This window comes from Microtus pennsylvanicus, chromosome 10, assembly GCF_037038515.1.
Source record: "Microtus pennsylvanicus isolate mMicPen1 chromosome 10, mMicPen1.hap1, whole genome shotgun sequence".
Lineage (NCBI taxonomy): Eukaryota > Metazoa > Chordata > Mammalia > Rodentia > Cricetidae > Microtus > Microtus pennsylvanicus.
In genome coordinates this window covers 84397402-84413734 of record NC_134588.1, presented here as the reverse complement: position 1 = coordinate 84413734, position 16333 = coordinate 84397402, and the positions used below count along the sequence as shown (strand labels likewise).

The 16333-nt window shown below is 37.9% G+C and overlaps 1 protein-coding gene across 1 annotated transcript in view; it reads right to left on the bottom strand.

Annotated features, from left to right (window-relative positions):
* Positions 1-8439: 8439 nt before the first annotated feature.
* Dennd6a (DENN domain containing 6A) overlaps positions 8440-16333 on the bottom strand; it is a 53195-nt gene continuing 45301 nt past the window's right edge. The window contains exons 16-20 of the mRNA XM_075988843.1: positions 13325-13378; positions 13110-13219; positions 12655-12757; positions 11273-11347; positions 8440-10593 (exon numbers count right to left, since the gene is read on the bottom strand). Of these exons, the coding sequence (XP_075844958.1) occupies positions 10462-10593; positions 11273-11347; positions 12655-12757; positions 13110-13219; positions 13325-13378 (474 nt within the window). The 3' untranslated portion in view covers positions 8440-10461. The remainder of the gene's footprint in view (positions 10594-11272; positions 11348-12654; positions 12758-13109; positions 13220-13324; positions 13379-16333) is intronic.

The window sequence follows — 16333 nt, the reverse complement described above, 5'->3', positions numbered from 1 at the left end:
AAAAAAAGCCATTTGCCTGTGACTTTACAGTCACAGGCATAAGTAAGCTGGAGCTACATGAGGCCAGAGTCACTGCCCTAATGGCTAGGTTTTTATTTTTGTTTTCTCTACTGGCATGTTCTCCCTGAACTCCTTTTTGGGCTGCTCCCAAACTAGGTAGCTGCTTTGAAAACCAGTCAGGCCGGACGGTGGTGGCGCACGCCTTTAATCCCAGCACTGGGGAGGCAGAGGCAGTTGGATCTCTGTGAGTTCGAGGCCAGCCTGGTCTACAGGAGCTAGTTCCAGGACAGGAACCAAAAGCTACGGGAAAACCCTGTCTCAAAAAATCAAAAAAAGAAAAAAAAAAGAAAACCAGTCAGGCTTTTACTGTTCTACACAGCAGCAATCAGCCTCACGTGTTCATCAACATCAACAGTAGATTTGGTAAGACAGTTGGGAATTCTTAAAGGGAGGAGTTAAAAGAGAGGCTTTTTTCCCACATTAAAAAATGGGAAACACCATTACATTGGAGGGATTTGAGTCTCTGTATGATAATATGCTGGACAGTTTGAAAATGGAACAATTAAGAGAGAATAACTTATTTATATGGGATTAATGTAGTGTCAATTGTAAACATTATCAGCTCTTATCATTTTTATCTTATCACTAAAATAGTTGGTTAATCTGAGTGCTAAAATACAGGTCTTAGAAAAACCTAATAAAATGGATCACAGAGATATTTAAATCCAGAGGGAAATTTAATGGAGAACCAATTTCAGCATTGCATTGTAAGACTAGAGAAGAACAGTCTAAGGTTTTCAAACAAACAACCTTAATATATCCAGTAACCTTACAGCAATTGCCAAATATTAGTGGCACTGTAACAGCTGATTGGACTCCTATGCCAATGTTAGACTTAAGGATATTCAAGGAAACAATAGTCTCATATAGCATGCATTCACTTTTTGTAAATGTTTAACTCGTGGTTAGTTTGTAATGGAATTATCCCTAAAGACTGGATAGAATTGGTTAATGGTGTTTTAGAGCCTGTTTTACAATTGCACTGGAGTACCTGGTTCAGAGAAGAGGCTAAGGTTATTGAACAATAGAGTGAAGCTAGAGGTATGGTAATCTCCCAAGATCAAATTCTTGGAGAAGGAAATTATGCCAATATAGAAACATAATCTTTATATGATGTTCACATCCTAGTTTTATGCCATGCAGCAGCTTTGAATGCTTGGGACAGAACTGGAGAATTAGGAAAGAAAATTGAGTCACTTAGTAAAGTTATACAGGGCCCAAAAGAAATCTTACAAAGATTGACATCAGCAGTAAATAAAATGATTACAAATTCAGAAGCTAGACAAAGAATAATTGAATATTTGGTTTTTGAAAATGGTAATTTTCAATGTAAAAGGATAATAAGGCTGTTAAAGGCAAGGTCATCACCTTTGGAAGAATGGACAATTAATATTGAATCTCATGACCAGGATGATACTTGAATAGGAGAGGTGATTTCCAGAGGTTTGAGGAAAAATTTAAATGTCAAGGCAAACAAGGTCAATTTAAAAGGGATTGTAGACAGGTGTTCCTAAAAACAATGTTTTTTCTAAGCATAATCCATTCAAACAACCCTTCCTCTGGATTATGCAACAGGTGTGGCAAAGGCAGTCATTGGACTAATGAATATAGGTCAACAAAGGATATTGTAGATAATTCTTTGCTGTCGGGAAGCTCCATGAGGGGCCTCTCACAGGCCCCTATTACAAATCCAGTATATTCGTTTTCTGCCATCATAGAGGAAATGTCTTCCAAGAAAAATTAAAGAACCGTACTGCTCTGGATAACAGAATAGCTAGAGAAGACAGAACAAAAAATTCAGGGGAAACCATAAGTCAAGTATTTTGGCAAACTTCTATAAATGAACAAAGACCAAAATAAAAAATATGAATAAATGGTGTCATTGAAGGTCTGGTAGACACAGGTGCAGATGTAACAATCATTTTTAATAGAATCTTGACATTCAAATTGGCCTCTTCAGGATGTAAATGTTTAGTTTTTAGGGATTGGAACTTTATTTCAGGTAAGCAGAGAGTGAGATGGGTTGAATGTATAGGGCCAGAAGGATAGAGAGGAATGTTAAAATCATATTTGGCTAATATAGCAATGAATTTGTGGGGATGTGATTTGTTACAGCAATGGAATACTCAGATTAACATTCCTCCACTCATAGAAACAAACATAAATTAATGTATGTTTCTGGAGAAAATATTACAAGATATATAAAGAACAGATAGTGACCATTAAGGTAGTACAACAAGAGGGCACAACAGCTACTGATATTTCAAAGGAGCCAACAGCCCTTTAGAATAGTTGACAGACAAACTTGTATGGGTTGTGCAATGGCCTTTAACAACAAAGAAACTGCAAGTTTTATAACAGCTGGTACAGGAGCAACTAAACGCTCAGCGTATCAAAGAACCTTGGAATTCTCCTGTATTTGTTGTTAAAAAGAAATCTGAAAAACAAAGAATGGTAACAGATTTAAGAACTGTTAATAAGGTGATTAAGCCAATAGGTTCTGTAAAATCTGGAATTCCTTTGCCTTCTCTATTGCCTAAAGGATAGCCTTTTACAGTTATTGATTTAAAAGATTGTTTTCTCACATTTTACAGTTATTGATTTAAAAGATTGTTTCCTCACTATACCTTTAAAAGAAAAAGACATAAAAAAATTTACCTTCACAATGCCTACTTATAATACTTCTCAGCGTGCTTAGATATATCCGTGGAAGATTCTCCCACAGGGAATGTTAAATAGCCCCCCACCCTGTGCCACTATTTTGTAAGTAATGATACATAAGCAATTTCCTAAGTCTATAGTTTACCATCACATGCATGACATTATGCTATCCGATTCAAATGTAGATACTTTAGAAAGAATGCTTGAAGAAGTAAAGAAAATTTTGCCTTGTTTGGGGATTTTAAACTGCTCATGAAAAAAATGCAAAGAGGCGATTCTATTAATTATCTAGGCTATAAAATAGTTTTATAAAAAATTAGACCCCAAAAGGTGCAAATTAGGAAAGATTGATTGCAGATTCTTATTGACTTCCAAAGACTTCTAGGAGACATTTCCCATCTACGGCACACTATTAGGATAAAACCTTGTGACCTGATTAATTTAAACAAAATCTTAGATGGTGACAAGGACTTAAATAGTCCCAGGGAATTATCAGCTGAAGCTGAGAGAGAATTGGCTTTGATTGAAGGCATATGTGGATCATGTGGATACAAATCTTAACTGCATTCTGGTTATATTACCCTTCAAACTGTGTCCTACAGGAATTTTAATGCAGAGGGAAGATATTATCTTAGAATGAATCTTTTACCACATAAACCTTGTAAAAAATAAAAACTTATGTGGAAAAAGTCTGTGAGTTAGTTCTAAAAAAATTGAGACATCATCAACTAGCAGGAATAGACACAGAAGAAATTATAGTACATTGTAATAATGATGAAATTGACAAATTATGGGAAGAAAGTGAATCCTGGAAAAGAGCTTATAGTAATTTTTTGGAAGAGATTAACAACATCTATCCCAAAAAACAAGAGAATTTAACTTATAAAGAGAACTAACTCAATCTGATCCCATATGGTTCTGCTTGGTTCTTTAGCACAAGGTAATGCAAAAATTGATCAATTATTCATTGTAAATGTGCTGAAACCCTAAGAATTTTATTAAAAACATCATGTCAATAGCAAAGGTTTAAAAAAAGTCTTTTCAATCAGATAAAACCAAGCCAAGGAAATTATAAGAGAAATGTCCTACTTGTTCTTTATATAACCAAAGACCACTACCAGCAGGAAGTAACCCAAAGGGTACTCAAAGGAGTTAAATCTGGCAGATATATGTGTTCCATTTTGTAGAATTTGGAAAACCAAAATATGTAAACCACACCATTGATAGCTCTTCATGTTTTCACCAGGTAACTGCTTTGAGTTTGGAAAAAGGTGATTCAGTAATTGCACATTTCCTAGAGTTATGGCCATCGTGGGTACCTGTACAAATAAAGACTGGCAGTGCTCCAGCATGTGTCTCTAAGAACATGAAACTGTTTTTGTTTTGTCAATATATACTTGGTTGGGAGACTTTTGATGACTGTTTCTATTTCTTATAGGTCTGTTTAATTTGCTTATCTGGTCTTGATTTAATTTTGGTAAGTGATATTTATCCAGAAAGTTGTCCATTTCCTTTAAGTTTTCCAATTTTGTGGAGTAAAGGTTTTTAAAATATGACCTGATGATCCTCCGTATTTCCTCTGTGTCTGTTGCTTTGTCCCCCCTTTCATTTCTGATTTTGTTAATTTGGATATTCTCTCTCTGCCTTTTGGTTAGTTTGGATAAAAGTGTGTCTATTTTATTGATTTTCTCGAAGAACCAACTCTTTGTCTCATTGATTCTTTGTATTGTTTTCTTTGTTTCTATTTTGTTGATTTCAGCTCTCAATTTGATTATCTCAGTTCTCTTAGGTGAGTTTGCTTCTTTTTGTCCTAAAGTTTTCAAAAGTTCTGTTAATTCACTAGTGTGGGATTTTTCCAGCTTCTTTATATAGGCGTTTAGTGCTATGAACTTGCCTCTTAACACTGCTTTCATTGTGTCTCATAAATTTGGGTAGGTTGTGTGATCATTTTCATTGAATTTTAGGAAGTCTTTAATTCCCCCCCCCTTTTTTATTCCTTTACCTATTGATGATTCAAGTGAGCATTGTTTAATTTCCATGTGTTTGTGGGTTTTCTGGAATTAGTATTGCTGTTGACTTCCAGTTTTAGAGCATGGTGATCTGATAAGGTACATTCGGTTATTCCATTTTTTTTTTATTTGTTGAGGTTTGTTTTGTTACTGGGTATGTGGTCAATTTTTGAGAAGGTTCCATGAGGTGCTGAGAAGAAGGTATATTCTTTTCTGTTTGGATAGAATATTCTATAGATTTCTGTTAAGTCCATTTGAGTCATAACATCTGTTAATTCTCTTATTTCTCTGTTCATTTTTTGTCTGATTGACCTGTCCAGTGGTCAGAGGGGAGTGTTGAAGTCTCCTACTATTAGTGTGTGGGGTTTAATATATGATTTAAGCTTTAGAAGTGTTTCTTTGACATATGAGGGTGCCCTTGTATTTGGGGCATAGACGTTCGGTATTGAATTTCCTCTTGATGGATTGATTTTTCCTGTGACTAATATGAAATTACCTTCTTTGCCTCTTTTGACTGATTTTAGCTTGAAGTCTATTTTGTTAGATTAGGATAGCTACACCCACTTGTTTCTTAGGTCCATTTGATTGGTATGTTTTTTCCCAGCCCTTTACTCTGAGGCAATGTCTGTCTTTGAGGTTGAGATGCCTTTCTTGTATGTAGAAGGATGGATTCTGGTTTTGTATCCAATCTGTTAGCTTGTGCCTTTTTTTTTTTTTTTTGGTTTTTCGAGACAGGGTTTCTCTGTGGTTTTGGAGCCTGTCCTGGAACTAGCTCTGTAGACCAGGCTGGTCTCGAACTCACAGAGATCCACCTGCCTCTGCCTCCCAAGTGCTGAGCTTGTGCCTTTTTATAGGTGAGTTGAGTCCATTTACATTAAGGGATATTAATGACCAGTGATTGCTATCTCCTGTTAATTTAGTTTTCATCGTTGGTGATGTTAATTTGTGCATTTTTTCCTTTGGGATTTGCTGTAATGAGATAATCAATTGTTTGTGTTTTTGTTGGTGTAGCCATCTTCCTTGGTTTGGAGTTTTCCTTCTAGTATTTTGTGTAGGGCTGGGTGTGTCGCTAGGCATTGGTGAAATCTAGATTTGTCATGGAATATCTTGTTTTGTCTTTCTATGGTGATCAATGGTTTTGCTGGGTATAGTAGTCTGGGCTGGCATCCGTGGTCTCTTAATGTCTGCATAATGCTTGATCATGACCTTCTGGCTTTCATTGTCTCCAATGAGAAGTCAGGTGTAATTCTGATAGGTCTACCTTTATATGTTACTTGACCTTTTTCCTTTGCAGCTCTTAATAGTCTTTCTTTACTCTGTATGTGTATTGTTTTGATTATAATGTGGTGAGAGAACTTTTTTTTTTTTTTTGGATACAGTCTATTTGGTGTTCTGTAAGCTTCTTGTATCTTCATAGGCATATCTTTCTTTAGGTGGGGAGTTTTCATCTATGATTTTGTTAAACAAATTTTCTGTGCCTTTGAGTTGAATTTCTCCTTCTTCTATATCCATTATTCTAAGATTTGGCCTTTTTATGGTGTCCCATATTTCATGGATATTTTGGGTTAAGCTGTTGTTAGATTTAATGTTTTCTTTAACTGATGAGTCTATTTCCTCTATTGTATCTTCAGCACTTGAGATTCTCTCTTCCATCTATTGTATTCTGCTGTTCCTGCTTGCATTTGTGGTTCCTGATTTCTGTTTCTATAATTCCTTTGGCTTGCGTTTTTTTTTTATTGTTTCTATCTCAGTTTTCAAGTCCTGAACAGTTTCTTTTATATGTTTGAGTTCTTTTTCTTGGTTTTCTTTAAGTGATTTGCTGATATCTTCCAATTTTTTTCCCTCCATTTCTCTAAGGGAATTTCTCATTTCCTCTTTAAGAATTTCAAACATTCTCTTGAGGTTATTTTTTAGATCATTTTCTTCTGGTTTATCAATATTTGGTTGTTCAGGTCTTGCTTTTGTAGGGTCTTTAGGTTTTACTGCTCTTGTGTTGCTCTTTGTGGTGTAGCATGTGATCTTACCTTTTCTACTCATCTTTTCCTCTAATAGGTGTGGTTGGGGCTGTCTGAGATTCTGTTGAATAATGTTCTAGGTGCCAGTGAATCCAAAGCTCAGATGGTTGTTCCTTGTGGTACAGTCAGTGTCACAGTTCTAATTACCCTGTTGGTTACTCCTATTCCTAGAGATAGTTCAGGGCTCCTGTGATTTGGACTCCTCCCTTGGAGTTTGCTGTCTCAGGCCTACTTTGGCCAGGCTGCTGGCTTTGATCTGTTTCTGTAAATCCTGGTCTGGATCTCCTCCTGCAGAAGTCCCTGGCTTGGAGTTGGACCTATTCTGGTGGAGATTGCAGACTCTGGATCTGGAACACTGGCAGTCCTGATCTGTCAGTGTTCTGGGACTGGATTGGCTCCCAGGACTGGATTTGCTCCTGGCTTCTGCTCTTGGTGGAGCTTGTTTTCTTAGGCCCTCTCTGTCCTAGGTGTCCTAGGTTCAGTTCCACTCCTGTGGAATTTGTTGCACAAGGTGGCAAACTCTTTACCACTGTTATATCATTGTTGCTACCTTTAAAAAGAGTAAGACATAAAATCAAACTGAAATTTAAAGGTTTTTATATGTTGTATTTATGTTTGGGTATTTGGGTTTGGGGCTTGTTTCTGAGACCAGGTTTCTCTATGTAGCCCTGGATTTCCTATGTAGACTAAGCTGGTGTTGGACTCACAGGGATCCTCTGCCTCTCCCTCCCAAATGTTGGGATTGAAGGTGAGTGTCACCATGCATGGCTGCACATCAGGATGTGCATGTGTAAGGTGTTCACCAGGAACCATCTACTTTGTTTTTTAGAGACAGAGTCTTTGATTGGCCTGGCACTCACTAAGTAGATTACAGTGACTGGTGAATGGCATACAAGGACCCACCTTTCTCCATCTTCCCAGTGCTGGGATTAAAGGCATATGCCACTGTACTCGGTTTTTTAAACGTGTCTTCATGCTTGTAAAGCAGGCACTTTATCAAGTGAGCTATCTTCCCAGCCTCTAAGGTTATTTTTTATTAAAGGCAAAACAAAATAAAATAAACCTAGATAATGACACTAAAGAAGTTTTTTGTTGGTCTTGTTTCCACCCAGGCAGTGGTGCTAGGTGGTGCTATGTTGTTCAGGATACTCTTGAGATCAAGCGATTCTCCTGGCTCAGTATCCCAAGTAGCTGGAACTATTGGCATGTGTCACTATGCTTGGTTAAATTACTTACCAGATTATTTCACAATCTAAAATGTTGGGGTGTTAAATCTATTGCTCTCTTAGGACTAAGATAATAATTTTTTAATTTTATCCTATTCATAGTAAATATACAGAAAAGGTTTTTATTTTAGTTTTGTTTGAAAAAAATCATCTGCAAATAAATGTTTTATAATATACAAGCTTTATTATGTATGCTTTCCCAAGTATTCCAAATTAGGGCTGGGGATGCAGATCAGTTGGCACACAGCTTGCTAAGAATGCATGAAGCCTTGGGTTCAAACCTCAGTACTGCATAAACCAGGCATGGTGGAACAGCCTGTGATCCCCAAACTGAGGAGGTAGAGGCAGGAAGATCAGAAGTTCAAGGTCATCCTTTGCTACACAGAGAATTTGAAGCCAGCCTGGGACACAAAGCCTGTTTCCAAAACAAAAATTGACCAGAAGAGAAGAGACAAAACACAAATAATCTAAGTGTTTAAAATCCAAGGCTTTAATTCAGCTTTTGGTAATGACCATAAATGCCTCCACAAACCTCTTTCCACTGTAAATAGAAGGCACTAGGCATTACATAACACCCTAAAAGCACTGATTCCTTCTTATGCTGGTGGAGATAATACATTAAATGGCACAGTTTAAATACTAAACTCTTTAAAAAAGACAACTCTGAAAATCACATAAAAAATTGTTACCATTCAGTTTTTGATGCAACCTTAAGCTATTCTAACAGGTACATGATTTGAAATTAAGAGACAGAGTAGGTGAGTATGATTTGGTTTTCACATGTGTTAAGTTTCTATTACATGTGGTAACGTAAAGACAGCATTACCATGCTAATTGACATCTCATGTTATTCTTTAGGTGTGCAAAATAAATCCCAAATGATATATCTTATAGAAGTACTTTTCAAAAGATCCTTGATATAACACTAATGACTTCCATATTTATGTCACAAACTGTATATAAATTGTGAAATTATTAAAATACATTGTTTTGAAAAATAATAAGATGATCATTTCTACCTAAATAAAGTTTCCCAGAATATGAAGTACTTTAGCATATAAAAGTAGTTGCCCTTTTTCTGAAAGGCCAGTATTGTTTCACAAAATAACCCATACAATCCATACAAATGATTCTCTCCAAGTGCCATGTTCTTTCTATGACAGTGGTATGCTTCAAGAGACTGTATCCATGACTAAAGGGTACACTTGGCTATGATGAGACCACAGTCACAAGCAAGGGAATCGTTCTTAGGTTAGGAATGCCCTTTAACGTCAATAGAGAACTAGAGATGGCTTCTGAAGTCCTTCTTTGACAAACACATACACCTAATTTTGGCTGTCTGGAGGGTACTTAAGACACAGCTATTTACATATGTGCTACTTCCTGTGTGCCTATTTGAACAGTGGCTTCTGCAGACACTCCCATTTAAACACAAACCAAACAACCTTAACACACCAAATAATACTAGTCTACTTTTGGCAAGGCAGTATAAACAAAACAAAAAAACAAAACTATAATATTGATTTAGACAAAAGTTCCCACATCAAACAACAGAAGGAAAAGTATTCTGCAAATCATTCATTTAGGGGAAAATAGTATCGCCCAACAAATAATGTTGGAAATTAAACTTAAAATTCTCAAATAATTATTACATGAATGACTTATGAATACTTTTGACATAAAAATAATTATTTAAAAAGAACAGCTTACTATGACATTCATAGTGATAATGTCTTCAAGACATTCAAGCTAATTAATTCATACTGGCCCAGTTAGTCAAAGGGAAGATCAACCCTTCCGTAACTAGAACCACACACATGCCTCCTTCTTCTGGAGAAATTCATGAGACTTAATTTTGAAAATGGTAAGGAAAACAGTGAAATGAAAACCTGCATGATGATTTAAAACACCCATCAATAAAAATAAAGGGCAACAAAAAACCTTTCTGAGAAATCGTTACTTGACATAATGCTTTCTAAAGTTATGTATCATAATTAAAAAAGAAAAAGCTTTACAATCAGCAGCTGGACCTTGTGAAACATACAGAACAATGGAAGGCACGACATAAGCCTCGGTTATATCTAAGTGTAGTTGGAAAACTCAGTTTTTCCTTCTTTAGAAGACAGCCAGTGTGAACATTATTTTTATATCCCCTGAGTTTCAACATGATTGGGCAAAGCAGCACCAATTAAAAAAAATACCTGCAATGCCGGCACTGCAGTCTGGAGTCACTTATGCCAACGGCCCCACAGGTCTCTCTTAAGAGCACTTCTGAACATGAGAAAAATATGGAAATGTCTCTCGGTATTTCAGTATTGTGGAACCACCACAGAGCGCACTAAAGATGTCCTTCTACGACTCAGTCTTTCCACCTTATCCAGCACCTGCTGCTCTTTCCCATGTTACTGCCACTCAGACTGCTCCTTTGTGCAGTGGAAGAAATGTCAGTTTGCTTCATGGTGCACAGTCCTTTTGGGCTGGAGCCTTGAATCATGTCATGCCGGTCTTGAGCAGTATGCCTTGCAGGTCCTCTGGCAACGCTAAGATAATCGCATCTATGTGTGTCCGCAACTTGGCCACAGTGTCAGGCTTCACAGGTAAGTTCTCTCGGTCAGCCTGCAACTACGGGAACAACAGTTTAAGGGAATCTGTATTCATGCACTGGGCTTACTTTATAAAAACTTTTTATAGCCTGATGTCTTGAAACTTTAGGTCTTACTCTAGAATTTACAGAAAATAAAACTGTAGAGAACATTCTACTAAGTAGGGAAGGGGGGTTTCAAGGGACCTCAATAAAAGGTTATTCTATAAATTCACCAATGATGCCTGGGACTATTATGTGGTATAAAATCTAGTGAGATCATGGTTTTGTAGCATTCAAAAGACTCCATTATGAGTATCTTTGGGGTGGGGGCTGGAGAGTTAGCTCAGCAGTTAAAGCTGCTCTGCTCTTGTAGAAGACCTGGGATCAGTATCCAGCACATGCATAGCTTCACTGTTCCAGTGGCTGGGCTGCCCTCTTCTGGCCTCTGCAGACACTGCATGCATGCAGTGTACTTCTATAAGTACACGCCAAACACTCATAGACATAAAGGAAATTTAAAAAGTTTATTTAAATATCTTTAGAATAATTTGGAATCACTATGATCTGTTCGAATGATCAAATATTTCTAGTGATATCTGCCATCAATTGTCCAGTCTCCAATCTTCTCTAAAATGTTACTTCTGTGGTACATAATAGTCAGCATAGATGAGAAAAACATTTTCACACAATTATATCTTCATCTCTTTAGTTACATACCAACTTATTTTTCAGCTTCAACACAAGGTCTACTGTTTCTACTTCTGTATGTTTCTGGATCCAAAGGAGGAGGTCCTAGACAGTAAGAAAATCTCAGATTGGTACATACTCAAAAAAATACTTGAGCCTCTCTATTTCAACCCGGGAGGCTAGTGGAAAGGAAAGACAGGACAGGAAGGAAGACAGGTCATACAACTCCAACACAGCAGAACAGGGCAAGAGGAATTTCATCTAAAAAGTATTAAGTAGATAATTTTTAACAATAGCCCAAACAATCGTAAAAAAATTTAAGAAAACTCCTTTCTGAGGTGGCCCTTTATTAAGAGGGGAAAACAAAACAGCAGCTCAATGCAATATTAATCTTTGTTTATTACAAGAGTAATTTATAAGGAATTATTAACTGACAAATCAAGATAACTAAACATGAATGTGTTACTCTACATAAATTTTGTATCCTCAGAGAAGATTTTCAGAGGGCTTGCTTGTGGCTGCTTTCCTCATGGATTTTTCTAAAAGCCACAGTCACTAGGAGTTTATTAGAAAAGATAACACCGGGACCAGCCCACCTCAATATTGAAAGTGAAATACAAAAGAAAGTAAGATGACATCATCTCAAGAAGTTGACTTTGAAGTAGGCTGGTGGTGGTTACAAGTATAAGACGCAGCCCAACCACATGAACAGAACTGTCAACCTAACTGGAGATGGTGACTAAGTCACACTGGCAGCAGCTGGAGAGAGACTGCAGGGACGGGAGTCCTGATCCCAGGTGTACTCTGCTTTATAGAATTTGCCAATTTCTGTGGTATAATATTCTCACTGCAGGTGACTTCATGCTACTAACTGAGGTCTGAACAAGAACTGGGAAGAGATGTGCACAATTAGTTCATGAAGACCAGAAGCATACTACAGCACCCCATGGCTTCACAACTTGGGGTTGTGAAAACTGACACAAGCTCACTGAATCCTAAACCATGGTTGTAGCATAATGCAGATCATAACATCTCTACCTCAACGAATTTTTGTGACAATTAAGAGAGCCCTGACTCATAGGATATGAGCACCTTAGCTCTGAATACTATTTATAATAAAATGGGGCTCAGTGGATAAAGGCATTACCTCCAAACCAGACACCCTAGTTTAGACCTGGGACCTTCATGGTAAAAGGAGAGAACTGATTCCTGAAAGCTGTCCTCTGACCTCCATACTCACATTATAACATGCACACATACATGCACACACACGCATGCACGCACGCACACACACAAACACACACACACAAAGCAAGTAAATGTAATAAAATGGATTCTAGGTATTATTTTCAACCTTTAAAAAATTTTTTGTACTCTTAATATGCGCATCGTGCTAACATACTGTTTCTGACCTCTTCACAAAGCGCTTCCAGATGAAGTGCCTCCAGTTTTTGGGTCATTTCTTTCCGCCGCATCTTGAACCAGCCATCAAAATTTGGAGACTTTAGAAACTGCCTACAATTTTTTTTTTAAAAAAGCAAAGTTTGGTTAATATTATTTCTTCTTTCAATACCCCTCTTAAATGCTAAACAAAACAACAAACAAACAAAAAAACCCAGGGTCTCAAGTAATCCAGGCTCGCCTTAAACTTGCTATGAAGCTGAGGAAGACATTTAACTCCGGGTCTTTGTGACTCTGCCTTCCGAGTGTCTGGATTATGATGTGCCACCATGCTAGCCTTTCATCCCTTCCCCAGAGTTCAGGAATACATGCCACATGAAAAGTCTAGGTTTCACAACTAGTTTTTTTTCTTTCTTAAAAAAAAATAAAGATTCATAGATGGGTGGAAATAACTAAAGAAATTAACCGGTAAAGTCCAATCCAGTCGCCCTTTATTCCAGATGTGAGCTGAGGACCCGTTTTCTCAAGTGTTTTCATAAATTCTTCTGGAAGGAACTGTCTTAACTGGGGTGGACTCTAGAATACAAGATATACTATATTTAGAGATAAGGAACTGCTCTAGTCAAAGAAGGTCATTATAGCTAGACAACTCAAGAAGGAAACTGCTCGACTACCACATACCTTCCACGGAGAAATACTTTTCTGCAAAGGCATCAAGCTGGCCACGTACCTTTCCTAAAGCCAAAATAAACAAATAAAAGCAAGTAAATGTTTGGAGTTCTTACACAGTTTTATTTAAAGGATTTTTTATTTTAATAAAATAGTTTTTAAGTTATACTGACACACACACACTTTTTTTTCAACCGATTTCTGGCTTATAATTTCCTACTATAGGTAGTTCATAAAATATAGAATTTCTCTTCCCCACAGTAGATTCCAAAATCTTTTGTCTTCCCTGGCCTTGCTGACCATGAGTTCTCTACTCATCTTGCCTAAAAGTGGTTGTTAAGACCTCCATTTCAGAAAGGGTCTGATTCACACCTGCAAGGAAGGAGCCTGACAGGCTGTGCTGACTTTCACCATCCAGCCTGACAGCATCCAACCAAAGCATGCACTCTCTGTACCAATAACATCTGGACACAGATATGCATTCTTTAATCATACTTATGCAATGAAATCTGGGTAGTGATCCAAAGGACATGGGTTGGAGAGTTTCAAGACAGCAGAATACATGACATTTATAGAGGGTGACAAATTCAGAGACACCATGCAAGCTCTATGTCTCTCCCCCCATACCCTATTCTATCTACTTATCTGCACTCTGTAATGTTCTATATAATAAGCCAACTAACATCAAATGTTTCTCTAAATCATTAAAGTAAATTAGCAGAACCCCAAAAAGGGGATTATGGGATTTAGAGTGGACAGTAGTAAGCACAGACTGGAACTTGTGACTGGCATCTAACATGGAGTAGAGCAAACTCAAGAATGCAGCCCTCGGCATTTGGGATCTGAAGCTGCCAGGTATAGCATCAGAATTGAATTAAGGGATACCTTGGTGGTATCTACTGCAGAACTGATTGCTCCCTTGGTGGTGAGGTACAAAACTGCAAACCTTGTAGAGTCACAGAAGTGATATAGGTCTGGTAAGTATATAGAAAGAAAAAGTGAGCCCCAGTGTTTTTTAAAAAATATTTTTAAGTTATTACATTCATGTATTTACTGTGTGTGCCTTGGCACATATGTGCACACAGATGTGCACATGCACACATGCATGACATGTATGAGGAAGTAGCTCTCTTCCCTTCTATCATGTGGATCTCAGGGGTCCAGCAAGTATCTTCACTCAGTGAATCACCTTGGCAACCCAAATCTGAGTTTTCTATCATATTCCTTCAATGGTCTCACCATTTCCCACAAAAGACTGCTCCAGGTGAACTGAGTCATATTTCAACAAAATTTAACTAAGACTTGGATACTCAAAACAGAATACTTTTTCTTTGTTTTGCTTTGTTACTTTCTGAAATTGGTGGCCTGCTGTATTGCCCAAGCTGATCTTGAATTCATAGGCTCCCAAGTAGCTGGTATCTACTGTGTCCACTTCGTATTTTCATTTGTCTAAAATAATTCATATATGGGCTTGTGTGCCACAGCACACATGTGGAAGTCAGAGGACAACTTTGTGGGGTTGGTTTTCTCTTTTCACTTTTACACGGTCTCAGAGATTGAACAAGTTGCCAGGCTTGTGCAGCCCTTGTTTGGTTTGCTGAAACAGGGTCTTGCTATGTACTCCTAGCTATCCTTGAAATCATGATCTTCCTGCCTCCATACCAATTGTTGGGGTTGCAGGATTATGCTATTCTATCTGGCTCTAAGCTCACATATATTTTTAAGTTTTTTAAAATTTGTGTGTGTCCATGCACATGCAATGTGCACGCATACTCACGGACACCAGAAGCTGGTGTTGAATGCCCTTAAGTTAGAATTACAGGCGGTTTTCAGCCTCTGGAAATGGGTGCTGGAAAAAAAAACCTGGTACTCTCGACAAGAGCAGCAAGTGCTCCTAACTGCAGAGCCATCTTTCCAGCGCCTTATAATTTTAATGACAATCATTAATTGTGTTGACTATGTCAGAAAATGTACTTACCACTTTACGTGCTTCATCTCAAGCAATCCTTGAAACCATGCAATGTGAAAGTAACTACCGGGAAACTGAAGCTTCAAAAAGTTAAAACAGCCTGGCCAGACTCACTAAACTTGAATTTGGATATACTTAATATTTTTTCATTTTTCTTTTCTTTCTTCCATTGTTGCTATTGAAATTTTGTGATCAAAATTATTTTATCCTCCCCTTGTCCCTTTCATCCTTCCCAACCTTCCATCAGGTATAGAGGAGAGGGTGCCTGAACTGGCCTTACTCTGTACTCAGATTGTTTTTTAGTTTTTGAGACAGGATTTTTGTGTGTACCAACCTTGTCTGTCTTGGAACTCACTCTGTAGACCACCAGGTTGGCCTTGAACTCACAGAGATCTGCCTGCCTCCCCCAAGTACTGGGATTAAAGGCCTGTGCCACCATGCTCAGCTCTACAACGCCTTTTCTGTGTTATTGTTTTGATTTTTGTTTTTTTGAGGCAGGGTTGCACTGTGGGGCCTTAACTGACCTCTAATTTTCAATAATCCACCTATTGCTGTCTCTTAAGTGCTGGGATAACAGGTGTGGACTGTTCCACTCCAATATCTGATTGTTAGGTAATCAATAACGTTGGATGATCAACCACTTTTTATAGGCAGCTAGTTGGTATCTTGTATTGCTTATCCCCTGGAACTATGGATTTAATCTTACAGTTTGTGCCCAACTTTTTCATCTCTTAAAATCAGTAGTTTAGTGCTAGGGATGTAGTTCAGTGGCAGTGTGTTTGCCTTGCACGGGCAAGGTCTCGGACCAGTCACCAGCACCACCCTCCCTCATCACTGCCCCCCCCCCTTCAGTTTAATTCTGTGCATTCTGTGTGGTGGTGGTTTGAATGTGAATGGCCCCAAAGGCTCATATATTTAAATAGTTGGTTCCACCTGGCAAAACTGCTGTGGCCTTGTTGGAGGAAGTGTGTCCCCTAGGGGTCAGTTTAAGGTTTCAAAAGTCCATGCCATCCCCAGTTAGCTCTCAGCTACTGACTGCTCCTGCACCACGT